Genomic DNA, 25,692 nt, shown 5'->3' with positions numbered 1-25,692 from the left:
CCTAAGTTACTCACATACTAAAAGTCTGGCACATTCTTCTTGGTGTTTGGAAAACAGTGAAGAACACCAAGTCCCTGCTTTCAAGTTTTCCCATTTGAGCAGGTAGTCACAGGGAGTATTCATTTAAGCAAGTCCATGAGGTATTTTCAGGTTGTGATAAGTATAGTGGAAAACCCAGAATATGTAGTGGTTGGAGGGAGATGGGAGTACATTAATAGGGAAGTCATAAAGGGAGGTCCCATTCAGGGGAAGCAGGCATCAAGGTTCTGACCCTAGAAGGAGCTTGACACGTTCAGCAGTTGGAAAGGAGGCTGCTGTGGTGCTCTACTAAGTGGGGGAATGACTGTTGCTCAGTTGGCTGTGTTGGCTGGCTAGTTCATTTGGGGCCTTCTAGGTAATACTTACAGAGAAGGGAGTCAGTCATTGGGAGGGACATGATCTGATTTATGCTTTTCAAAGACTGCATAGGGCCTGTGCATGTAGAGGGGTCGGGAAGTTGGCAGAGAAATCATTTAGAATCTTTGCTGCGGTCCAGGAAACGGGTTGATGGCTGCTTGGATTCCAGTGGTTGCCCTGGAGGTTCTGAAAAGAGGATGAATTTGTGATAGATACATAATAGCCCCAAAGCAGGAAATACGCTGGTCCTTTGCCTTCTTTACCTAAATCCTGTGGTTTCTGATCGTTGTGGCAGCTTCGAATCTCACTATATTGTGTCAAAGGAAGACTTGCTCGTAGGGCATGTAGATGAGTTAATTTACAGCACAGACATCACACCAAACAGATTTTGTTTTATTTAATCTGGCAAGTTGCAGTAAGCATTTATTTGATTTTTTAAAAAATGTACCATTTTGTTGTTGCAGGAAGTGTTTTCATATTTGTCCAGCCAACTAGAGAAGCTGTCAGAATGCTACAATGAAAGACTGTTGTATACACCTCACAATCCCATATCTTTAGGTAATATATTTTTCTTAAGGAAAAAAAAAAAAATCATTGCTTCTTAACCCTCCCCAGCAGGGAGCTGGTATTTCTAGAAAGAGTATGAATTCTTTGTGGTTACAATGATATTTCTAAATTCATTACAGTATTAATTTGGAAATTGAAAAAGCTTAGCCTTTTGAAATGCTTTAATGTATTTCTGAGATAAAAAGGATACACTGAAAAGAATCCAAATCAATATTAAGTATTATAATGCATATGCAGAAAATGATACTTTAACTCCTGCTTCTAACCAAAATAATTTAGTCACTAGTAAGAACTCTAAAAATTTTAAAAAGTTTCTACCAGTTAACAAAAAATTATAATATTAGAAATTAAATCTGTGTTGTTTTTAATGCTGTGATTGTTTTCCTGACTGTCTATGTTAGAGAACTCTGTATTCATGATAATTTCCTTTTATAAGGACTATATATTTTTGTCACGTAGTACAAGGACTATGAAACAGGTTAATATGAATGTTGACTTTTATGCATTTAACTTTCAAGTTTCCTTATTATCCCTTTTGTGAATGACAGTTCCCCAACTTCATATTTTATGTGTATCTAAGGAAAGTAAGGACTAAATCATTTGTAACTGAAGCCTATTTCAGGAATAGGCTTCCATGGAAAACCATTTGCCACTGATACATAATAAAACCCACCCTAGTTAGTCCTTGGCTGGTTTCTAATCTATGTAAATGTTGTAGAAGACGATGAGGTATGGTTTGAATCCCAGTTCTGCCATTTACTAACCTCTAACCTCCTTTCCCCTATCTATAAAATAGAGACGACGATCCCTCACATACAAAATTGTTAAAGAATAGTTAAGGGGCACCTGGGTGGTTCCGTGGGTTAAGTATCCGACTCTTGATTTAGGCTCAGGTCATGATCTCAGGGTCATGATTGAGCCCCATGTTGGGCTCTGAGCTCAGCGCAGAATCTGCTTGTCCCTCTCCCTCTGCTCCTGTCCCTACTGCTCTCCCTCCCTCTTTCTCAAATAAATTTTTAAAAATCTTTTTTAAAAAATGGTTGAGGTTATCAAGTATATAGTATACCATATCAGGAAATGGTAGCAAGCAGTAGTGGTGAGAATATAGTTTACTCACATAACATCAGAAAGATCATTCTCCTTTTCATATGCAGAAGTTGATTTTACTTAGTCTCACATATGTACTGAAAATTTCCCACATTCTCATCTTATATGTTCTTAAAACACGGTTGAATTTGAATAAACTGCCATATTGATCATGTCAGTGTTCCATTTTCAATTGGCAAGTTCACTCTTTAGAAGGGTGTTAGGGAAATTCTATTCTGATTCTTACTGTGTTAATTTGTATTAACATCTTTTTGTCTGAGAGATAAACAGATCCTTACTATCATTTATTTAGTGCATTAAAATGAAATCATGCCACTTGACAATGAATAAAAAATAATGTCTCCATGCCAGTTACAAAAAAGTATATGATCCTTTTGTCAGAGGTACTTAGAGTAGTCAGAATCATAGAGACAGGAAACAGGATGGTGGTTGTGGGGGGTGGGGATGGGCAGGAGGAGAATGAAGAGTTACTGTTGAGTAGGTGCAGTGTTACAGTCTTACAAGATGAAAAGAACTATGGGCGTGGATGGTGGTGGTGTTTGCACAACAGTATGAATGTGTTTAATACCACCGAGCTGTATGCCTAGAAATGGTTAAGATGGTAAATTTTATGTTATGTGTATTTTAACACACACACAAAAGTAGGGTCTCCTTCATTAAGTGTTGATTTTTTGAGGGATTCTGTGCTGCTGAACCAAGGTGTATTGGGATCCTTTTTTCTTTTTCAGCTATGACACTTAAGACACTAAGCGACTACCAGGACAGATCTGTCACTCAGCTTGGCTCAATGCTTTTTACCAGACAGGTTTCTGGAGCCAGGTAGGTATGTGTGAAAGAGGCCTGGACTTATTTGCGTCTCCAAAAACTTAACTGTATTTTTCCTAAACAGTTGACCCCAAGTATATGCTGAGCTCCGTGTGAGTGTTCCTCATGGGTGAAGGAACGATGAGGTGGAGAGTGTGTAGGGCTATGGTAGCCCATGTGTGGAAGGCCTGCACTTGAAGCAGTCTTAGAAGGAGAGGGACCTTGTCTGTTTTCATGGACCTCCAGAAACAAAGTTGCATCACCCCTCCATACAGATTTTTATCGTTGTTTTCCTTTGTTGGATCATCTTCAGTGGTGTCACATTTCATTTTGGTGCTAGAGATAAGTCATCTTCATTACTAAATTCAGATGAAAACATTTTTAAGGAAAAGCTCATTTCCTAAACCAAAAAGTTATGCAATTCTTGTCTAAGTACTGCCTTTGAAAAATGTACTTTTTGCTCTTACATATACATGTCTTAAAAATGCATTTCATTTTTCATTTTATATTTGATGAGGTCAGAGAAAAAGGACTTGAAAAGAACTATCTTGCTCTAAGTACTCTTCTTTACGTCCCTTTATTAAAGAATTTCCCTCTGACTACCAGAGATTAGAGATTTCACATCAAAGGACAACTTTTTAAAAGAAAAAAATCTTAGATTAATTCAGCTTTTACCTTGATGAACTTTACTATATCCATTCATGGCATAGTTTTGACGCATCTAAAATGGTTTTCTTGGCCTTGCTTTTAGTGTTGCCACTATTTGTCTTTTTGTTTAGGATGATTTAATTGACTTACTTTTTTTAAAGTACCGTTAGAAATCTGCTTATATCAAGTATGACAATGAAATCAAGCTTACAGAATGCATGTGCCATCGCCAAATATCCCTTTATGCTGACCACCACCCCCGTAAGCAGTCACAGAATTCTTTCTGGATCCTTGCTTTAAAACCCTCCATTGCACAGCACGGATCAGATAGGTGGAATTTCAGTTTGTTGATTGTTGGAGGTGATACACAGCAATTCGTCAACGTGGTTTGACTTAGAAATTTCAGTATTCCATTTGAAGTATATATATGTGAGGTCACATTCCATATTTAGTACAAAAACAGAAATAATTTTCTTTTTTTCTCTTTGAAGAAGGGGCAAAGGTATTTGTGATTCCTAGAAGTAATAGCTCTTAATGGAAGATAAGTCAGTGGTCATCTCCAGGCAGCACTCTTCTACGGAGAATAGCCGTGTATTGTTTAGTTTTATCTTAAGGCTGCCACCGTCTATTTTCATAGGCCCTGATTTATGGCTGTTTTTAACTTCTTTATCAGTAGATCTAAGGCTTAGTAATACTGGTAAATCTGTTGTTTATGGGTAATATTCTATTAACACCACCAGACATATTAAATTGCTAAATCTTCTCCCTTTCAGGGTTGTGCCTCTTGGGTCTGTGCAAGCCGTGAGTGGCCACACCTTCCGAGGCTTTATGGCACATACAAATAATTACCCTTGCGCTTACCTCAACGCTGCAGCAGCCGTTGGAATGAAGACACAGGATGTGGACTTGTTCGTGAAGAGACTTGACAAGTGTTTAAAGACAGTAAGAAAAGAACAAAATAAAGAGAGTAATGCATCTGCAGTTGAAAATTACAACAAAACTGAAGATGTAGATATTGAAGAAATGGCCTTAAAACTAGATAATGTGCTTCTTGACACGTCCCAGAATTCTTCATGACATGTGTAAGGTTTCTTTTTGACTATTTGAAAGAAGTGATGAGGCTACAGTACAAACAAGCAGTTTAAAGATAGGGCTTGAGGTTTCGGAACTGAGAATGTCTTGGAGGATTTGGAGGATATTTGGTCGAGGTACAGACTGGGGTCTGAGCTAGCCATCTGATGACTTGCTATTTTTTTTATTCTTAGACTGCCTCAATTATTATGTTCCTTAACAGATAAAACTACCATTAGGATTTTTCTAATTGTTAGAATATTTGTCAATTAAGTGTTATGATTCAGATCATTCTTACTAGCGTGACAAGTAAAATTACTTCTAATTCTTTTCGAAATGTGTAAATTGTTTCCTCCTGACCATTCTCTACCATTCACAAATGACTTCTGTTTCTGGTCACAGAGAATTGAGAACAATCCACTACTGCTATTTACAAGATGTTAGTATATGTAAGTCACAGTCTGCCTGTGAAATGGTCATTCCCCAGGGAAACAGAGTCCAGCGTAAGCTTTAGCTTTCACTTAGTGGTTCTCAGCTGGGGATGATTTGCTTATATCTAAGCAACACCTGGGGACATTTTTAGTGCTCACAACCTGTGGCGTGCTCTTGACATCTAGAGCTGGAGGCCAGGGGTCCTGCTGCTCAACATCCCACAGTGGATGAGCGGCTTTCTGGAACACAGCCCCAAATCTCAGTAATGCTGAGAAGGAGAAATACCACCCTAACCCAACTCCTCAAGCAAAGTTTCCCACAGCAACTTTCCTTATTCAGTAGTGCTTCAAAGAAGAAAGCAGTAAATGTTACCAAATTATATAGCGTTAGATTCTTAAGTGATAAGCTGGGCTGCCTGTTCTAAACCTGAGATTATATGGCATTTGTGCGTTTTTCCATTTGGGCCAGTGAAAGCTTTCTCCCACTGTTTCTGCTCTAAGCAGGCTTTGCATACTGGTTAGTTCAGGTGTTATGCACAGCCATTATCAAGAGTGGTTAACTTGGGTATTTGGGGATCTGTTTTTGCTAGGAAGGTGAAAATGATGTAGTAGGATGAACAGGTGTATTTGCCTCCTTCCCCCCTCCCACACGCTCACTTTCTTAGTCTGATATTCCAGACTTACCGGCTGTAACAATTTTTGTTGTTTATGTTTTAAGAAATAGACTAATGCCTCCAAGCCTGAGGAATGAGCGAAGCTTTTGAATACGCCAAAATGCCAAAGCCATATTCCTCAAGACCTGCTCGCTGGAGCGGTGTTTCTACGAGATGCTCACAGGGATAAAGTATTCTGTGGGCAGATCATTTTGGGCCTTCGTAAACCTGCCTATCAGCACATTAAAAGCTCTGAGAATTCCTTGGAAATCAACTTAAGTGTGCCCTTATCCAAACGTGGCACCCTTTTCTCAACTAAAAACTTACTGACATCCCACTGAACATGCTTTCAAAAACACTGCAGTTGAGAATGCGGCCTTGGTTTCTGGGTTGTGTTTTTCTCTGTCACTTGGTGGTGTAAACTGTCTCACATACGAGCTCAGACAGATACCACCCCTGTCAGTGCGTAAGTTAAAATACTCTAACCCGGGCACCTGGGTGGCTCAGTGGGTTAAAGCCTCTGCCTTCTGCTCAGGTCATGATCCCAGGGTCCTGGGATCAAGCCCCACGTCGGGCTCTCTGCTCAGCAGGGAGCCTGCTTCCCTTCCTCTCTCTCTCCCTGGCTGCCTCTCTGCCTACCTGTGATCTCTGTCTGTCAAATTAAAAAAATAATAATAATAAAAATAAAATAAAATACTCTAACCCTAGCTTGACCTCCTTGGAAGTCATAAAGTTTAATTATCAATATTGTAAAGGTTACTTTTAAGTTAATTATTGTATTTGGGGTTCTAATATTTTAGATATCTTTTTTTTTTTTTTTTTTTTTTTTTTAAATAGCTGTAACAACACACTCCGGAGGAGTTCATACCTGGGTGAAAAGGTGGTGTGAGGTTTTTTATGTGGATTTGGGACCGAGCTGTAGAACCAATAAAGCGAAAAGGTCCCAGCCATGCCTCTGGAGTCTGCAAGAAGGAATGGAGCCGTGTTGCAGATGCTAAGTGCTGCTGGCACAGCTTCCTAGATGCCCTGGGAGCCAGGGCGGGTTTCTAGAACAAGTGATCTATACCGTGTGAGCATCATTTAGCTTGAGAAGGCCGGAGCCGAGAGACCAGCAAATGTTTTCTCATCTGCAGTGTATCAGCAGTTCTTGGGCTTCAGCTGCTGAATAGATAATAATTCTAATTGAAGATAAATTACATGAACCCACATGTGAATGATAGATGTGTTGTAACATTTCATTCCTGGTGCATAAAATCAGCTGCAGTTTTTATTATTAGTTCTTTCTTTTCAGAGGTTTTGGAGTAACAGCTCTGTTCCTGCTGGTTTAAATTTGACCTTGAGGTCCTGGAATTCACAAGAGTTTCTGAAGGAGTGCTGTAGGTTCTGCTGATTCGGGCTTGCCTTTGCTCCCACCCCAGTGTTGTTTTTGCTCACTCTCGCCCATTTCCACATGTAAGTGTAAAAAAAGTATGTATGTACAATTAAATTCACTTTAAGTTGCTAGTACTGATCGGTAAACCTCGTAATTGGCCTTCATTACCCTTGAACTGTGGTGGAGTGGTGGTGGCTGATCCATTTTCCAGTCATGACTAAGATGACCTGTCCTCACGATCCAGCTGCCCTTAATAAGGCTCTCAGGTAGAGTTTTGGAGTTTGGTTTTTAAAGTCATTGGACTGTGGTAGTCTTCCCAGAAAAGAAAATGGAATAACACAAAATATTCTTTAGGTCACTACACAATGTGTTACTTCTACAGACAGCAGGGAAAGGTATTTTAAAATCCAGATCTCAATTTGGCTCTTATGTCCTCTGTTGATGAATTCTCACTCTATCAGGGAATGATACGTGACACCAGCCTCAGGAGTTCAGTGTTCAACCATAAATCTTTCTAGTTAGCTTTTTGCATTAGTTGAGTGAAGTTATAGAATGTGAATTATTGAATATAGTTCTGTTCAGCCAATAGGCCCTTGATATACAGAATGGTAAATTTAAATATAAATTAAGTTTTTTCTTGTTTTCTCCCCAGCACATAACTTTCCTGTGGTTCTATTTCTGTAAGCACCCCATCATGACTGTCATCGAGCCTAAGCTATAGGCTGTGTTTTCATTTGTAGACAATATGTCTATGAGAGGCTTTAGTAAAAGTTAAATGAACTAAAGACTTTTTTTTTAACTAGTGATATTACTTTAATCTTGAATTAGTAGCTCATCGTGAGAGTAAAATTCTGTGTTCTTTCAAAGAGAAGAGCTAACAGTTGAAAATAATTGAAGCAAACTGGTGAGTCTCATTCATGTAACGCTCAGAGAAAGGTTTTTGCAAACATACACATCGGGTGCACACAAGACTTGGGGTTTCTCCTCTCATTTCCTAAGATGTCCTAATTTCTGGCCCTTAAGTGATTTTGTTGTATTTTGCATTCATGAGGTTGACTTTATTTGGGAACAAAAATGTAATCCGGTTTGTATACACAGAAGCCTGGTCATCTCAGAAGTTAGGTACCTTCTAAATAAAAACTATGAATATTCTGTTAGCAGTTAAAAAACAATTCCCATCAATAGCTTTTCCTTGTCTGTCCCATTGTGTTGATTCTCTGTCTCTTGTGGCCGCGCCTAGTGTACAGGTACGAGACGTCCCCACCACATCCCTTTGTGCCTTTCGTCTTGTTTTCCTGTTCCTTCAGCCATATGGTGTGTACACAGATCAGCTGATGAGTGCAGGGCTAATGAATATATCTTTATAATCTCCTACGTACTATTTAGGTCAATCTAAGGCCTTAGGCAGAATCTGGAAGTGTTTATACTGTCCTGTTTTTAGTAAGCAGTGTCAACTTGAACTTCTAGAGAAATGTGAAGAAAAGCTACATTTCACTGTGTAATTGTGAGGGGACTCTACCTACTAGAATTGAAGCTGATGTCAGCCTGCTACCCTGTACGCTTTACCAAAGGAGAAAGATGTTTCAAAAAATATTTTCGGTGTAGACTTTAAAAATGAATTATATAATTTACAACATGAAATAAATTTTTAATCATTGACAGTGCATTTCCTTAGTTTACCTAATCATGGCTGCAGATAAAATCTGAAAAGTACAGAAAATGAACACCAGATTACTTACTCATTTTTTGATTCAGTTATCAGTACCAGTCAGCAAGAAAAGTCCTATTTATAATGGGAATCACAAGTTTCACAGGGTTGAGGGCTAGTTTGTTGTTATTTAAAGAGGAAGGAGATGACATTACAGCAACCTTTTGCAAAAGATCTGTTGACTACAGAAAGTTAGATGCGTTTCATCTTTTCTAAAAGAAACACTATCTTTTATTTGAAAAAAAAAAATGTGTTACTTCCTCTTCAGATTTCATTTTTAAATTGTGCTGTTTGAATTTTGCAGGTAGTTCTCATTTGTTTTGGAGCTGGATCTCTGCGTGGGTACTTATTAACCATGTGAGCTCACATTTTTAACCTCTGAGTCTTGGTCCCGTCATATGTGAAATGGGTACAATCTTACAGGATTGAGAATTAAATAAGATGATAATATATGTAAAGATTTAACTCAGTGCCTGATATAGCACTTTCTGTTAATAACTGCTATGATGCGCTACATAAAGTTAATTTGTACTTACATTCATTTTCATTACACTTACATTTGTAAATACATTCATTTTCTAGTTAATTTAGTAGAACTCTTTTTGAGGGGGGGTCATCAGTGGATTTTGTCCCTTCTCCAGTGGAAGTTAAAAAGTATGTGGTTGATTTTAGATGACCACCTTTTTTTTTTTTTTAACTTTCAGAGTTTCTATGAATTTCTTTTTGTTTTCTGTTTACACTTGAGAATTATTTTCAAGAAACATATTTAAAATGCATTCACTATTTTATGGACTTGAATTCGGATCACTCAGGAGAACTCAGGAGAGATGGACAGAAACAGTTCATGCCATAGTGACTTCCAAATTGGCTGTATTATGGACTAAAGTTTTTGGGATAGCCAGCAGACCCGCAAGCATAGCTAAGTTCATTATATTTAGCCCTATTCTTAGAAGACTTTCCACATTCAGCAAAATGACTAACACTCCCAAATTTACATCTCTAGTAGACCTCTTCCCTCAACTCCACACTCAATGAAACTGCCTGTTCATCTTTTAGATGTGCTAGACATATATCTCCCTCATGCCAAGGGTGATTCCTTGATCTTTTCCCCCAGAAAACGTGTTCCACCCACAGCCTTGAATAGACTTCTGTTCTTTCAATTATTTAATCCAAAAACCTTGGAGAGATCCTCTGCTCCTCTCTTTCTCACAGTCTATGTCTTACCCATCAAGAAATCATATTGTGTCTACCTTTAAAGAGTATCCAGAATCAAACCCCTCCTTACCTCCTCCTCTGCTCCCAGCCACATCTGAACTGTCTGTTCCTGGTCTGGACTATTGCAGTATCCCACCCCTCCCCGTGTCCCCCCCCCCCAAAGAACCTCCCTGCCTTCTATCCAGGCCCCTTTGCAGTCTATTGGGAATACAATATCCAGGGTGAACCTTTAAGACACTGATCCTATCGGTTGTCTGCTCGGACTCAGGTACTGCTACTGAGCAGACGCCAAAGTCCTGGCTGGCCCCAGGGTTCTGCAGCATGTGGCCTGCCTGCCCCCACCTCTGGGATTTTTCTGACTTTTCTTCCCACGCTTTACCTTTGCCTCCTCCGCTCCAGCCCACCTGGCTGCCTTGCTGTGCCTCAAACACTGCGGGCACACTCTGCCTCAGAGCCTTGATCCTGGATACCTCCAACCCCCCCCGCCCCCGACCTGGGAACCCTCCGACCCAGATGCTTGGCTACACGCCTCCCCTGCTTCTTGTTTTTAATCAGAATTTAACTTTTTGATGATGTCTACCCAGACAATCTCTTTTGTTTATTTTTATTTACTTTTTAAAAATATTTATTTATTTGAGAGAGAGAGAGAGCATGTGCATGAGCAGTGGGGGAGGGGCAGAGGAAGAGGGAGAAGCAGACTCCCCACTCGGTGGGGAGCCCGACTTTGAGGCTCCATCCCAGGACCCTGAGATCATGACCTGAGCTACCAGCAGATGCCCCCAGACTATTCATTTTTAATACCGTGGTTACTCCCCTCCCTCCCTTAATAGTGTCTCTAAAAATGGTCTTAAAATTGAGAATGAAGCCTCAGTTTTACTGTGTGTAAGAATCTCCTTGGGTTCTCTTTAAAATGCAAATTTGGGGGGCTCCTGGGTGGCTCAATGGGTTAAAGCCTCTGCCTTCGGCTCAGGTCATGATCCTGGGGTCCTGGGATCGAGCCCCATGTCGGGCTCTCTGCTCCGTGGGGAGCCTGCTTCCTCCTCTCTCTCTCTCTCTGCCTGCCTCTCTGACTACTTGTGATCTCTGTCTGTCAAATAAATAAAATCTTAAAAAAAAAAAAAGCAGATTTGGAATCAGTAGATCTGGGGCTAAGTCAGCATTGCTAGCAAACCCCGGGGGGATACTGATCTCACGAACCACACATGAGCATACATCCAGCGTACCATGTAGTTTACATATTTATTGTGTCCTGTCGTTTGTCTCTGTCCATTCGGTTAGAACAGAACCTCCACTAGAGCGGGATCTTTGTTTCGTCCACTCATGTATCCCAAGCACCCGAAGAGTACCTGGCCCGTGACAGACTCTCAAATATTTGTGGTAGGAATGATTCGCTAGGCATTACTAAATACTTCTAGAACTATATATGAAATCCCGTCATGTCTGATTGAAACTCTACTGTGGCTTTCTACTACTTCTAGAACAGAGTCCCCAAACTCCTGGTCGTTGTGGCTGACACAGAGACCTTGCTCGGACCTCCCTTCAAGAAAGGACTAACTACCCAGCTGCAGGGAGGGCACTTAGCTGACAGCCTCCCTGCCTTCAGCTCCTTCAGGTTTAGCACAAACCTCCGTTTTTGAGCCAAAGTCACACCTTTGGCCCATTTCCGAGCAAGGCAGTGACACGACGGCCTGGCTCTTTCCACCTGATGTAGGATTCCTCAAAGGGGTTGTCTTTGCTTCAGATCCCGCTACAGGGCAGGCTGAATTTGGTGGGTTCTGCATTGCAATCTGCTGGCTCCCCCTGCCGCAGCCTGCCCCCAACTTCTTTGACAGGCCTTACTCCCCCTAAACCCATTGTATTCTTAAGTACAAAATGCAGGTTCTTTCTCAGCCTCTGCTTCCCTGAGATTCCAACCTAGGACACCTGTGGCCTCAGGGTGCGCTCTAGTCCCCTGCCTACCTTTCCCAGGACCACGTCTCCCACCCCTCTCTCCCTGGCTCTAAACAGACCAGACAAACCCAGAGGGCATCCGCTTATTATTATTTAAATAATATGAATGCATAATACAGTTCCTCATTAGCCTAATTAATCTTTAACTTGTTGGCCATCCCAGATTCTTATATTGTTTTTGTCTGGCATCATTTGTTAGCTGTTTTGTAACTTAAAATACTAATTAATGTTTTTGACTATGTAGCAAGACTTTGTAATTGAACACAACTCTGATGAGTGCTCAGTATGCTGGGAGAGAAGTAAATCCCCTCTACTGACCAACCTTCGGGAGGAGTTTCGTTCAAGGCCCTGTCGTGGCTGTGAAGTAATTAAAAGGCAGGCTCCCCCTGGGCCAAGGGGACTTGCACAAGTCACTTTTGACGCATCTGTGAAATGGGGACAAAAAAATCTAAAAGGGTTAATAAAGGTCCTTTGAGCTCATATGTGTCAAGTACTGAGCAAAGACTCTGATTCAGAGCAAGTGGTCTGACGGTAGCTATTTTTACTTGAGAATGGAGAAATGGAAAGTATCTTTTATTAAGTAGCACCAAAAACCATTATTTCACAATACAGCTGTGTGATCTTTATTAGATCTTATTTGGTAAGATGAAAACAAGAACACGGAGATGAACTGCGCTCTGAGGTCTTGGTTCACGTGGCCTGTTCCCTCCTGGCCCACTCCCTCCCCGCCCTGCTCTTTGCTTCTCCCCACCCACCAGGGTTGGATTCATTGTTCTGTCTTAAGTCTGTTTTCTCCTGTTAATAGGTCCCTAACGTTGGGGCACTTGGGCAGCTCAATCCGTTAGGTGTCTGACTCTTGATTTCGATTCAGGTCATGATCTCAGGGTCATGAGATCGAGCCCCACATTGGGCTCTGCACTCAGCATGGAGTCTGCTTGAGATTTTCTCTCCCTCTGCCTCTGTTCCTCACCCTGCCTATGTACTCTCTCTCTCTCTTTCCCTCTCTCTCTCTCAGAATAAATAAAATAAAATCTTAAAAAGAGTAAAATAGGGGCGCCTGGGTGGCTCAGTGGGTTAAGCCGCTGCCTTCGGCTCAGGTCATGATCTCAGGGTCCTGGGATCGAGCCCCGCATCGGGCTCTCTGCTCAGCATGGAGCCTGCTTCCTCCTCTCTCTCTGCCTGCCTCTCTGCCTACTTGTGATCTCTGTCTGTCAAATAAATAAATAAAATCTTTAAAAAAAAAAAAAAGAGTAAAATAAAATGCAGATACATCAAGAAATAGAACGCTGCCATTTATCCTAATCAGTTAGCAACATTTTACCATAGATGAGTTTATCAGGTTTCCCTAGGAGTGGGTTGTTTAATTATTTAATTTGTAAAAGATTTTATGTACTTGAGAGAGAGAGTTCCAGCCAGGCGGCGGGGATGGGAGAGGCAGAGGGAGAGGGAGAAGCAGACTCCCCGCTGAGCTGAGGGCCTGACATGGGGCTCAATCCCAGGACCCTGAGATTATGACCTAAGCTGAGAGCAGATGCTTAACTCACTGAGCCACCCAGGTGCCTCAGGAGCAGGTTATTTAAAACAAAAACAAAAAGACCTTTTCTGGCAGAAAATTTCAGACATATATAAAAGAGAGAGAACCATATAATGAAGTCTCATATCCATTACTCAGCTTTGACACTTATCAACTCACGTCTAATTTTGTGTCCCCAGCACCACCTTATTTTAATTAACTCCCAGGCATCATTTCACAGCTCATTTAAATATATATCTCCTAAGTAAAAAACTCATTTTTTAAAAAAAGTTACAATACCATTATCACACTTTAAAAAAATTAATAACAATATCTTGATAGCATCAAATAATGCTGTCACTGTCCCATTTTTCTAATTACCTTTCTTTTTATGTTTGAATCAGGATCCAAATAAGATTTCCTGGGGGTAGATTTTAGTGGAAAAGGGCAAAGAGGCGAGAAGTAGCTCGAGGAACCAATGAAAATGTGACCAGTGCAGAGAGAGGAGATGCAAAACACCTGAGCTGGTGTTTTTCTAACAACTTTTCCACAGATGGATGATACTGGATTCATGAAGGAGATTTGTGCTCTGCATGGGCTCCCGAAGATGTCCCAGGACACTGGGGAAGTTACGATTGGACCTGCTCCCAGTTTTGCTGGTTCACCTAAAAATGGACTTCAGTCCATATATGTGTACATGTTCAATGCCAGCTTCCTTAGCATAAGGCTATGAATTAGAACCCCAACTACTTTGGCCCACAGGGCAGTGGAGGTAATCGTTCTAGATATATAGAGGAACCTTTGTTCTAAATAAATGTATCAAAGGAGTGAGCCGTTATGTTGGCTCCAGCTGACCAGGTTTAATGAGCCATGGAAACTAGAGTGCCATCCAAAACCAGTGTTCAGAGGGAAAGGAGGCAGACAGGCCCCCTGGGATGGATCAGAGGAGTGAAGGTGATGCTCCGGTAGCGAGAGTTGGCCTTGGGTTTCACGTGCCTTGTGCATCACATCAGAGAGACAAAGGAACTCTTAGGAAGTACTTGGAGTTTTTGACTAGGCAAGAAACAGAGTGCTGTTCTGCACTTCCCCCTCCAAAAATCGGGTCAGAGGCAATAATGGGTCCTTTACACCACAAATGCAGATAGTAGTTTGAGCTAGGAAGCTGTCAGGGGCAGGGGAAAAAAAAAAATCCAAAACAGAACAAAGCAAAACAAAGCCAAAAATAACAAACAACAACAACAACAAAACAAACAAAAAAACCAAACCCTTCTCGTTGGAGAGGTTAACCTGGAAAGGTGAGATCCACAGGTCCTAGGGAGCACACTGGTCCAATGGGACACCCCTGCCCCAGCCCCTTCAGCTTTCCCCAATAAGAACAGGTTTCTAGAATGCGACCCAAAATTGAGCAGCTAATTCAAGGTCAGAATTGAGGCCGAAGCCATGGGTGGACCCATGACAGGGCAGGGGCGGGTCTGAAGGAGGTGGAGAAACCCTTTGCACAATAAAAGAAGTTGATCCAAAGAACATTCACACAGCTTTGGGGTAAACTTTTGTTTCCCTATAAAACTCATCAAGTTCTCTTTGTTCCTTCAATTTCCCATGGCTGCTCTCACTGCGTCCAATGTATGCCCTATTTGCCATTGCCGGGTGACTCAAACGTTCAGGGGTGGCTGTGGGTGAGGTGGGAGGGTCAGTGGAAGGACGGGAGACAGGAGCCTTTTGCACAGCGACCCCTGGGACTTTTCTTGAAAGCCAGTAAAAATACTCTCCAGTTTTAATCTACTAATTATAAGCAAATGGACCTTTTGACATTAGGAAATTCAGAGGATTTTTTTTTTTTTTTTGGTTTGCATTTATGATCATTGTCTATTTTCCATTTATTCCCATCTATTTGCAGTAAGAGTATTTTGGGGCCAACTTGGTTTATGCTATTCCCCATGAAAAAAAGAAAAACAGCACAACTCCCAACCAAGCAAGCTGCGTATATGGCCATCCCCACGGAGCCCGGCACTTCCTAGGCATGAAATTGACTGACGCACACAAAGGCGGCAGGTGCGGGGGCCACATGCCACTTGCCGCCTTTTTTTTTAGTGTGTGTTTATAATCAGTAAATGGCTGTGGATGTTTAAACGGTCCCCTAATACTGATGGAGAGCGGATGCCATTAAAACTTGAACTTGTATTGCCACGCAGATGGTGGGAATAAACATCCAATTCTGCACACAGTTTTGTTTGTCTCTCACTTTTAAAAAGATCGGCTGAGTGTCAGGCATGCACAGTGCCAGCGGGGGGATGCAGGGCGGGGGGCATAGACCGGAGAGCAGGGCTGCTGTTGGGCTCCAGCCTGGCCTTTGTGTGGAGGGCCTCCAAGACGGCAGGGCTTCTGTACGGGGGAGGGGGTTCAGCACAGCCACAGACCCCAGCCGCGAGTTACCAGGCACCAACTCCAAATACCCCTTCACACTCAAGATGTGGCTTAGGCCTGCGCCTTCTGTATTGCAAAACTATTCAAGCCTAACCATACCTTCTGAGACTCCTGCTGCCTTTTTGTCTCCATCTTTCACTTGCTTAGACACCTTGAGAAATAAAGTCGATTCAGCGCACGGTGGTGATGGCACCAGATTCAATTTCGCCCGCCCAGCCTCCCCTGCCCATACCCTGGATTGCCTCCTTTCTGGGGAGTGTCATTGATCTACTTCGTACATTTTCCTCCTTCTCCTCTGCACGTGGAAGGGCCTTAGTAAATATCTCTTGAACAAATGATCAACTGACTTTCTCACTCTAGAGCAATAACCAATAGGGTTGACTGTAAGCCTGTTCTAGAAATATTACTTTTTAACACGTTTGGAAAAAAGGAGGAGTACATTTCTGTGAAATCTGGCAAACCAGTGAGCAGAAGGCACAGGGCCCCTTTGGAGGCAGGGATGTCTTCTTAGCACCTTAAGATCTGGGGAGGAAGCCCAATCCTTGGGGAGAATGCCAGACCTGGGAGGCCCCCTGAAGCCACTTCAGGGCAGAGGCACCAGTCTCAGATATGAATGCTGGAGGGTCAATTTCACTGGGCAATGCCCAAAAAACCATTACAAGAGCCCCGGGCACCGGGTTTATGACAAAAGCCCGTTTCTAGCAGGTTTGTTCTATTTTCTTATGAATCATGCAAGAGCAAAGTATATTTCCCTCCACCTCCTCCCTCTCCACCCTACTGTCTTACTTCCCTTATACCAATCACCTTTCTCTGAATCCAATAATGCAGTAATCCCTCCCATTGCTAGAGAGTGCTTTCCGGATTACAAAATGCTTCTGCATACATTATCGATTTTTCATCTTCTGACAGTCTTCGGAGCCAGGCAGGGCATGGGCATGGCGATGATCTTACTTATTTTTATTTTATTTATTTATTTTTTTAGAGAAAGTGTGTGAGGAAGGAGAGGGGCAGAAGGAGAGGCAGGGAGAAAATCTTAAGCAGGCTCCACGCCCAGCTCAGAGCCCAACCAGGACTCGATCTCAGCACTCTGATTCATACCTGAGCAGAAATTAAGAGTCGGAGGCTTAACCGACTGAACCACCCCAGCGCCCCTGTGATGATCCTTATTTTGCTGTGAAGCCCAAGAGAAGTTCGATGACCTAGGTGTCTTGTGTGGCCTCATTCTGAGGGCTAGGGTCTTAGAAACCCTAGCACTCAGGGCTATGACCCCAGCCTCAGAGCGTCCTTGGACACTTTGGAGTAAGGGTTTCCAACAGGATCGTGTAACAGGGACAGGCAAACTTTTCCTCTCGAGCAGTGGGTAGTAAATATTTTAGGCTTTGCTGGCCATACAGCCTCTGCCGTAATTACTCGAAAGCGGCCCCAGACAGTATGTAAATGATGCGCCTGGCGGTGATCCAGTAACACTTTATTTATGGACACCGAAATCTGAATTTCACATAATTTTCATGCGTTGTGAAATATTCGTCTTCTTGGGATTTTTTTTTCCGATTCATTTAAAAGTGTAAAAACTATTCTTAGCTCATGAGCTGTACAAAAATAAGGAGGCCATTTGGAGCTTGCTCTGGGCCGCGGTGGGCTGACGCCCGTTTACAGCTGGTTTGGCGGGTCAGGAAGTGTGTCATTTGGGCAGATCCAGAGGAGCCCCCGTGTCCTCAGCCACAAGATGGGACAGGTGATGATCTCTCCCTGCGGGGACTGGACGATGAAATGTCACGACCGCGAAGCTTTCAGCAGAACGTTCATTATTCAGCAGAATGTTTGTTAGAAGTCGGGCCTTGGGGGATGGGAGATGCCAGAACGCCCTGATGCTACATTCTGGGGAATCATTTGTCCTCCCCAAATCTACTTGTCTCTTTCAAACAACCTCAGCCTTTTCTGCACCTGGTGCTAATGAAAAATCATGTATTGAAGAGAAATCCAGACATGCCCACAGGGCAGAAATACTTTTTTTTTTTAAACCAAAGTTATGCCCTTAAAAATAATCTCACCAGTGACAATAAAGGCCCAAACTAAATGAGTACAAGCTGCCTGTTGGGTTTCCTGACCCGAAACCAGGATAAGGGATTTTTGTGTTCTGGCCTTAATTTCCTCATCTGAAAAATGGGTACAATAATAATAGACTCTACCTCCTAGGCTCCAGGGAAAGGTCAAATGGGATAATAGGGGACAAGTTTTACGCTGGTGCTTTGCGTAGGGTCAGCCCTCTTCCAGAGCAGGTGAACTCCCCGTTCTGCGACTCATTAGTGGCCCCCTCCTGGCTCAGGTTCCAGTGAGACTGGCATTGGTGTCGATGCTGGTGGTGGTGCAGGGGCAAGCGGATTGTCTATTAGCCACACAGGCACCTCTGATTCCTGAGGACACAGAGGGTGAGAACTTTGGGAACAGCATTCTGATCCTATCACCAGAGAATTCAGACCCCGGCCAGGAGCCATCATCTATGGGGCTTGGCATCACCAGACAAGACTGGGACAGAGGCTGGCAGAAGGTGCTTGTGAGTGCAGAAACATGCCGAGGAGCTGAATCCAGGAAACAGCCCCGAGTCTGTCTGCTCAGCGAGTCTGTCTGCTCAGCATGTGGGCAGCTGGCCTCGATCAGCCCAAATCTGCCTCCCCACTCCCTCCTTTCAGGAGCAGATGCTTGTGGTGCAGACCCTATCTCTGGAAACCTCTAGGACCCACCTGCTCAGATGATTCTACACCCCTGAGCCCGGGAGGACACAGGTCCAGAGGTGAGAGCAGGGCTCTTGGAGCCCAAGAGATGGTGCGTAGTATCTGCCCTCTTAGGCCTGAAGCTCCAGTTGGTCAGCTGGAATGTCTGCATGTGCCCAGGGGACCCCCGGCACTTCTGCTGACCATGCTGTAAGGTGACATTTTTCCTCCCGGGGTGGTGAATGGTGAGAACCATGGGTTGCCAAGCAGATGGCATCCTGGGGTGAAGCATGAGTGAGGAAGTTCAGCTTGTGGCCACGCCTACTCCCCCAGGCAGCCCCGTTGCTGGTCAGTCACCTCCTCTATGCCCAAGGACAGCTCTGGCAGTGATTTGGGGGGACGTGCTTATGGGAAGGAGGGGGTATGCCACAACATGAACAGTGGTTGCTTCTGCCTTGTCCATCCGTCTCTCCTGAGCCTGCCTCCTCACCCTCTGACTCTGACACAGACCATAGTCATAGCCTGTGCAAATGACAGGTCAACTGGGCTTCGAGTGGATAGGATTTCCCAGGGAAAGGGAAGGGCTACAGCATTTATTCTTCTAAGATTTACTGAGCTTTGGCTAGAGACTGCTATTTTCTTTTCTTTTTTCTTTCTTTTTTTTTTTTTTTAAGATTTTATTTATTTATTTGACAGAGATCACAAGTAGGCAGAGAGGCAGGCAGAGAGAGAGAGGAAGAGAAGCAGGCCTCCTGCTGAGCAGAGAGCCAGATGCTGGGTTCCATCCCAGGATCCTGGGACTATGACCTGAGCCGAAAGCAGAGGCTTTAACCCACTGAGCCACCCAGACGCCCCTGCTATTTTCTTTTCAATATTCCCACCTCTCCCTTAGAATCCCAACTTTAACTGGGAATCATGGCACCCTTCCAGTGAAACTTCCCAGCCTGCTTTGGACTTCAGTGTAGCCACATAGAAAGGTCAGGTCAGTGAGAAGTAAGCAGAGTTGTTGTGTGGGACTGCTGGAAAGTTTCCTTGAAAGGGAAGCAATACACATTTTTCTGCTTCCCCATTCTTAACACAGAATTCAGATGTGATGGCTGGAACTCAAGCCACCATCCTGAGCCCCAAACTGGATACACTAAAGTAGAGTAGCTAGGTAGGAGTTTGAGCCTCTGAAGATGACAGTTTCACAAAACTTTCCCTGTGCTATTCGAGGCATTTTTCATAAGAGGCAGATAAACTGCTACCTTTTAAAACTCCTATTGTCATGAAATCACTTGTTACATATAGCCAAACCTGATCTAAACTGATACAGGAGCGAAGGGCACAGTGTAGACAAGAGGGACAGGTATGGTAAGTCTTTCCAGAACCTAACCTAACATGGACTGGAAGCTAAGGAGGCTTTTGTGCTATCCTAGGTGTTCATCCCAGCACTCAGTGTTGGCTGAGTCCCCTCCCTGATGCTCCTGCACCTGTGAACTGCCAACCATTGTACCAGCTCACTTGGTAGGAACGGAGGGGCTGTGCCCTGCCCAACTGTGCCCAGGCTTGCGGGGTGTGTGCACTGGGGCAGGGCCAGCTGCAGAGGTCTACCAGCCCCAAGGAGGTGAGATCACACACAGATGAGCTGGTGGGAGCATCAGTGACTTCTTGCAAACACTGACCCAGGAACCAGCCCTAAACCCAGGACAACCTTCTTTGGTGAGTCCGTGGAGGACCCCCAAAGCTGTGGGATTGCCTGAGGTTTGGGGAGTATGGAGCGGTACAGGAGAAGCTTGGGGCCTTGCTCCAAATGTCTTCCAAGCCCGCCACCCCCATCACCCCACATCCCACATACCGCCTAGGCAACTGTGGGCCACTGGTTCCAAGAATATCACTGGGCGGTTCACGGAACAGCAAATGTAGGAATAGTTGCTATAAACTAAGGGCCTAGGCTTTTCCTATATTATCATATGCCATCTGGTCTCATCTTCACAGCAACCCTGCAAGAGAAATCATTATTCCGGTTCTACAGAGGGGGATACTGAAATTCAGAAAGATTGAGTCACGTGCCGAAGGTCACAAAGCAAGTGGCAAGGACAAGCCTGCGGGCCAAATCTGCCTGGCTTTGAATCTTATTTTCCTCCCTCTGCCCCTTGATGAGGTGGAGGAAGTTGAGCTTGGACCAGCTTTGTGGTCCTTGAGTGACAGCAGATCTATGTGAGCAGCTGCCTCAGTCATGCACGAATAAGCTCAGCCAGGTTCAAGGGCAAATCCTCAGGAGGGGAGCATTCTCAATGCTTAGCAGGTCCCGGGAGTTGCCCCTAAGGCTCCCCGGGGCTCCACGTGGATATTGCCCAGACCATCTGCAGCTTGGGACAGCTGGGCTCCACATAGCTGGGAAGATGTCTGTGGAACGTTTTCCCAGGGAAATGAGGTTTATTAGGGAGGGAAAGATGGAGTCTGGAACTAAAGGGAAGATTCGAGTTTCATTGAGAAGACGTCTGTCACTGCCTCTCACCTTTTGATTGAGCAAAAGCACTGTCTTTTTGTATAGTGAACAAACGGTTTTATCTTCAACAGGTTCTTCCGGGAACCCCACCCCAAACACACCTTGACTTTGACCTTAGAACACAGAGACAAGGGAAAGGCTCTCTGCCGGAGCACTCTCCCTTCTTAGAAACGAGAAGTATGAGCAGAGATGTGGGTCTCAGTTTGGCTTTTGCTCAGCAACAGAGCCACACTCCATTAACATCATCCCAGCACCAAAACCTCTGAAAATCTAGTTTAAAAAAGAAAAATCTGGGTGCCTGGGTGGCTCAGTGGGTTAAAGCCTCTGACTTCAGCTCAGGTCATGATCCCAGGGTCCTGGGATCGAGTCCTGAATCGGGGTCTCTGCTCAGCAGGGAGCCTGCTTCCCCCCGCCGCCCCCCGCCTTCCTGTCTGCCTACTTGTGATCTCTCTCTCTGTCGAATAAATAAATAAAATCTTTGAAAAAAAAAAAATCTGACTTGGGGCACCTAGGTGACTCCGTCGGTCAAGCGTCTGCCTATGGCTCAGGTCATGATCTCAGGGTCCTGGGATGGAGGCCCACATGGGGCTTCCTGCTCAGCGGGGAGTCTGGTTCTCCCTCTCCCTTTGCTCCTCACCCTGCTTGTGCTTTCCCTCTCTCTCTCAAATTAAAAAAAATAAAATCTTTTAAAAAAAATCTGACTTGACTTGAATGTAGGGCTCTTTTTAGTTTTAGTTTTCATTTAATCCACTTTGCATGTATATGTATCCATTTTTGCTCTGAAGACATCCATATGTTTGCATACAGGATGCTACCCCACATGAACTATGCCCCTTAATATCTTCTTTAACATTTTTTTTTCTTCAGCTAAGATAGCAGAATCCATGATTTATTGTACACCCATCACAGGTAGCCATAGGTGAAAAGAAAATTAGTCCCACAAGTCACAGGTCCAGGGCAAAGGCCCAAAAGGGACAGCTTTGGTATTAGCAAGGTGGGTTTCTCACAGGTGGTCACTGTGACCAGATGGTGATGGATACTCTAAACCCATTGAATCAAGGTCTAGAAGTAGGTGTGTAGTCCCCAGCCTCAGGCTTTCCTCATTTCTGCTCCTGTGGCTTCCACGGCCACCCAGGCCAGCAGCTTTCTTGGACCTTTGCATCCTCTTTCTCCTTTTCCACTTCAGGCTGGTGTGCTTCACGTTCCTCACCTGCTTGACAAGGTTAATAGCTGTACCTTCTTCACTTAGTTCTTGAAAGAATCACTTGTTAGCCCGTATGTAAAGCCTGTGGGACAATGTCTAACAGGTTAAATGTTCCTCAGGAGATGAAGCTGTTATTATACAGAACCTGTGAGCCTGTGGGGAAGCCCAGAAGAGACCATGACCATGCTTAGTTTGTTTCTAGCTTCTTCAGAGAGCTTACCTTTAAACAATTGTCCAGAGAATGAGATAACTGATTCCAAAGACCAGGAAGAGAGAGAAAGCATATAGGGCCACTCCCAAGGCTCAGCTAAATTGTACCCCCAGGACCCTGAAAAACTTGCTGACGTAGCCATAGAGCTGTTGTCAGTATCGGCCAAGGAATCAAGAGATAGGGGAGTGGTGGGAGAGAGCCAGGAATGGAGAGGGTTTTCCTGATTTTTTTTTTTAAGAGAAAAGGGTAAATTGTAGAAACTCCAGACTGATGTGATTATGATCCCTTGTAAAAATATTAGACACTTTGGTCATCCCTGGATTAGAAGAAATAGAGTATCTGGTACTCTCATGGGTTCACTATAAGTAAGTCATGCCAAACCCACTCCGAGTCTTTTGGGGATGGGGCTAATATGGATCTGGGAAATGCTGAAGACTTGGAAGACCTTGATCTTGAGAGAGATTTATCATCAGAGACCCTAACAACAGCCTTTTGGACAAGAAGGAGAAATGTGGTCTGACTATAGCACAGGTAGGCTGATTCATCTTTGATTGTAGCCAAAGAATGTTGAATAATGACCAGTTTGAGAGGAAGGTCTTAAGTCCTGGTTCCAAACATCTCTCTTTTGCATTTTAGAAATAGATACAATGCTTTCCAGCACCACTCTTATTATTCTGTTTGTTTTTTCTCTCTGAACATTGTTTTAAAGTTCATTTGTAGAATCATGTTAAAATCGTAGCAACATAGGATAATTGTGCATTCGCATTTTTTTCTTAAACTTTCCCCTGATGCTGAAATGTTTCATTAAAATTCAGTTCGGTAATAATTTCACATTTCATGTGATACTGAAGTCCCTGAGGCAACTTGCTGATGAAGACAAAAGCCAGTTGGTCAATAAGCATTCTTTCCTGCTCTTGTTCCTTGGGGGACAAAAATTGCTTAATACCAACCACATGCCAGGCACTGTGTAAGGCACAAGAGCCTCACAGGATCATAAAACCAGAGGGAACCTGGAGTTTCTAGAGTAATGCAAAAGGTTTTTTCCTGATAACACAGGAGTTACGGAAGCATTTTAATGAAAGCTCATGCTATATAGCCATCCTCAAAAGGTTTGCAACCTTCCTTACCCTTTGTGCTAGGGTTTTACTTTTGAAATAAAAGCTGGTCTCATGAGAGAGGCCATAAAAACAAAATTGCAGCCCAGGCTTTTTTTTTTTTTTTTTTTTTTTAGGCAAGAAGAATGTTCAGAAAAGAAGTCCGAAATGATTACATTTGCCCGACTCCAGAAAACAGGCAAACAACCCCAGCCTCTCGCCCATCTGCCCCCCAACCCCCATCCCTACCACCCAGCAGTTAAACATATCCCAGTCACCCCCAGACATGGAGTCAGGCTCATGCCCTGCCTTAGTCCCTTTCCCGGCCCTCGGGGTTGTATGTGTGTGGTGGGACCAGCTGCGTACACTGTTCCCGGAACATCACAGGGCCATTTGCGCTCCTAAGTGGAGTGGAACTGAATGTGGATCATAGCTGTGACAAGCCAGGAGCCAACGTCCCTGAGTTTCCCACTGCAGCTGCTTTTCCTTACCTCGTGGACTTATAGCCCATTTTCTAAAAACCACCGGCTGCTTTTAAAAAGAGAAGGAGCAGTCTCCTGTTTTAGCCTAGCCCCCTGCCCCCAATCCCTCACTTGCACCCCCTAGATGACAGGGCAGTTCTCTGAATCAGGGGTGACTGGAATCATGTAATCCAAAGGGCGGTGTTTAGTCAAAGTTAGGGTCGCCCTGGGCTGCTGGGAGTTTGGGAGGTGGGGGTCACATGCTTCTGTGCAAGGGGCCAGCACTAGGAACTGCCTCCCACACGATCTCCTGCGGTGGCTGCCCATTAAGGGTGCCAGGGGCCCCCCTCTAGGTCAAGTGACCCACCTGTCTTAGCGGGAGTCCTGGATTTCCATACTTCCTCAGATTCTTCCCAGGTGTTTCTGAACCACCGAAGAAGCAGGAGCTTGGGGTTCCACACCAGGGAGACCTGGGTTTGAACTTGATTTTCCTGCTACCTTTCGATGAAGGTCCTCGAGGATATTCCTTAGATTCTGGAGGCTGTTTTTTCCGCGATAAAATGGTGGGGGTGTGTGTGTGTGTGTGATAGCAACTACCTTTCAAGGGTGGGACGACTAAATGACAGACCTCGTTCGTGTTTGACTCACACTAAGTGTTCAGTAAACAGTTGTTGCTCATTGTCAGGGTTTTAATCATTGCCAGATGCTTGCAGACCTCGAGCTCACACTCTGTCCCGCAGAAGCCTCCTCCATGTTCTGAAGGCTCTGTTTGGAGGTACCAGGACCTGTCTTCTCTCCCTTCTCTGCACTGTGCTCCTGTGTGTGCCTTGGCTCACTGCCACCACCTCTCACGTTTATGGGGAGACTAAGAGTGAAACTCCCACCCCACAAGGTATGATTGGCCCGGTGGCATCATGGGTCCATTCTTGACCAATCACTCTAGCAGCTCGAGTGTGGGCTCTGACGGGTTCAGGATTGGGAGATTGGAGAAGAGTATCCCCCAGAGGAGTCGCAGGTGGGGTTTTGCAGGTGCTGGGGCAGGCAGTGGATGCGTGTGTCCCACAGCCTGCCTTACTCATGGTTAACTATAACTCTGCGAAGGAAGAAGTCAGATCACAGGCAACAGGAAGGCACAAAAGGACAAGAAAGAACATTTAGGGTGCAATGCCTTTGCTCTCTTGATTGCAAAATTGCTTGTTAGTACTTTACATACCTGTAATCCGTTCCTGGCTGCACCATGAACAGATTCGAATCTTTCTTTGCTCACGCCCTTCCATCTGCCTTGTGCCTTCTATGTTCCTCCCTCTATGTGCACCCATCTAAAGACTACTCATCCTTCAAGAGCCCACTCAAATTCTACTCCAGAAAGCCTCCTGTGAACCCCTTGCTCCTGTACCTCTTACCCATGGCCAAACGAAGCACGGTTCAGACTTCTAGCACTATCTGTGTCTCTTTCATAGCATGTATCACTTCCTGTCTTGTACTACCATTCCAGTACATACTGTTGAGGGCTGAGTTTACTCAGCTGAGTGCCTTCATTAGTATGGTACTTAATTTTATGTGATGACAACTTGGTTGGGCCATAGTGCCTGGATGTTTGGTCAAACATTATTTTGGATGTTTCTGCGAGGTGTTTTGGATGAGACTAACATTTAAATCAG

At 44.1% G+C, this 25,692-nt stretch overlaps 1 protein-coding gene across 1 annotated transcript in view; it reads left to right on the top strand.

Annotated features, from left to right (window-relative positions):
* The window catches only part of SEPSECS (Sep (O-phosphoserine) tRNA:Sec (selenocysteine) tRNA synthase), a 34,167-nt gene extending 28,376 nt beyond the window's left edge, over positions 1-5,791 (top strand). The window contains exons 9-11 of the mRNA XM_047719029.1: positions 861-954; positions 2,799-2,889; positions 4,296-5,791. Of these exons, the coding sequence (XP_047574985.1) occupies positions 861-954; positions 2,799-2,889; positions 4,296-4,599 (489 nt within the window). The 3' untranslated portion in view covers positions 4,600-5,791. The remainder of the gene's footprint in view (positions 1-860; positions 955-2,798; positions 2,890-4,295) is intronic.
* Positions 5,792-25,692: the final 19,901 nt, after the last annotated feature.

Source organism: Lutra lutra, chromosome 2, assembly GCF_902655055.1.
Source record: "Lutra lutra chromosome 2, mLutLut1.2, whole genome shotgun sequence".
Lineage (NCBI taxonomy): Eukaryota > Metazoa > Chordata > Mammalia > Carnivora > Mustelidae > Lutra > Lutra lutra.
The sequence above is the reverse complement of the archived record's forward strand: the minus strand, read 5'-3'. Positions and strand labels throughout refer to the sequence as shown.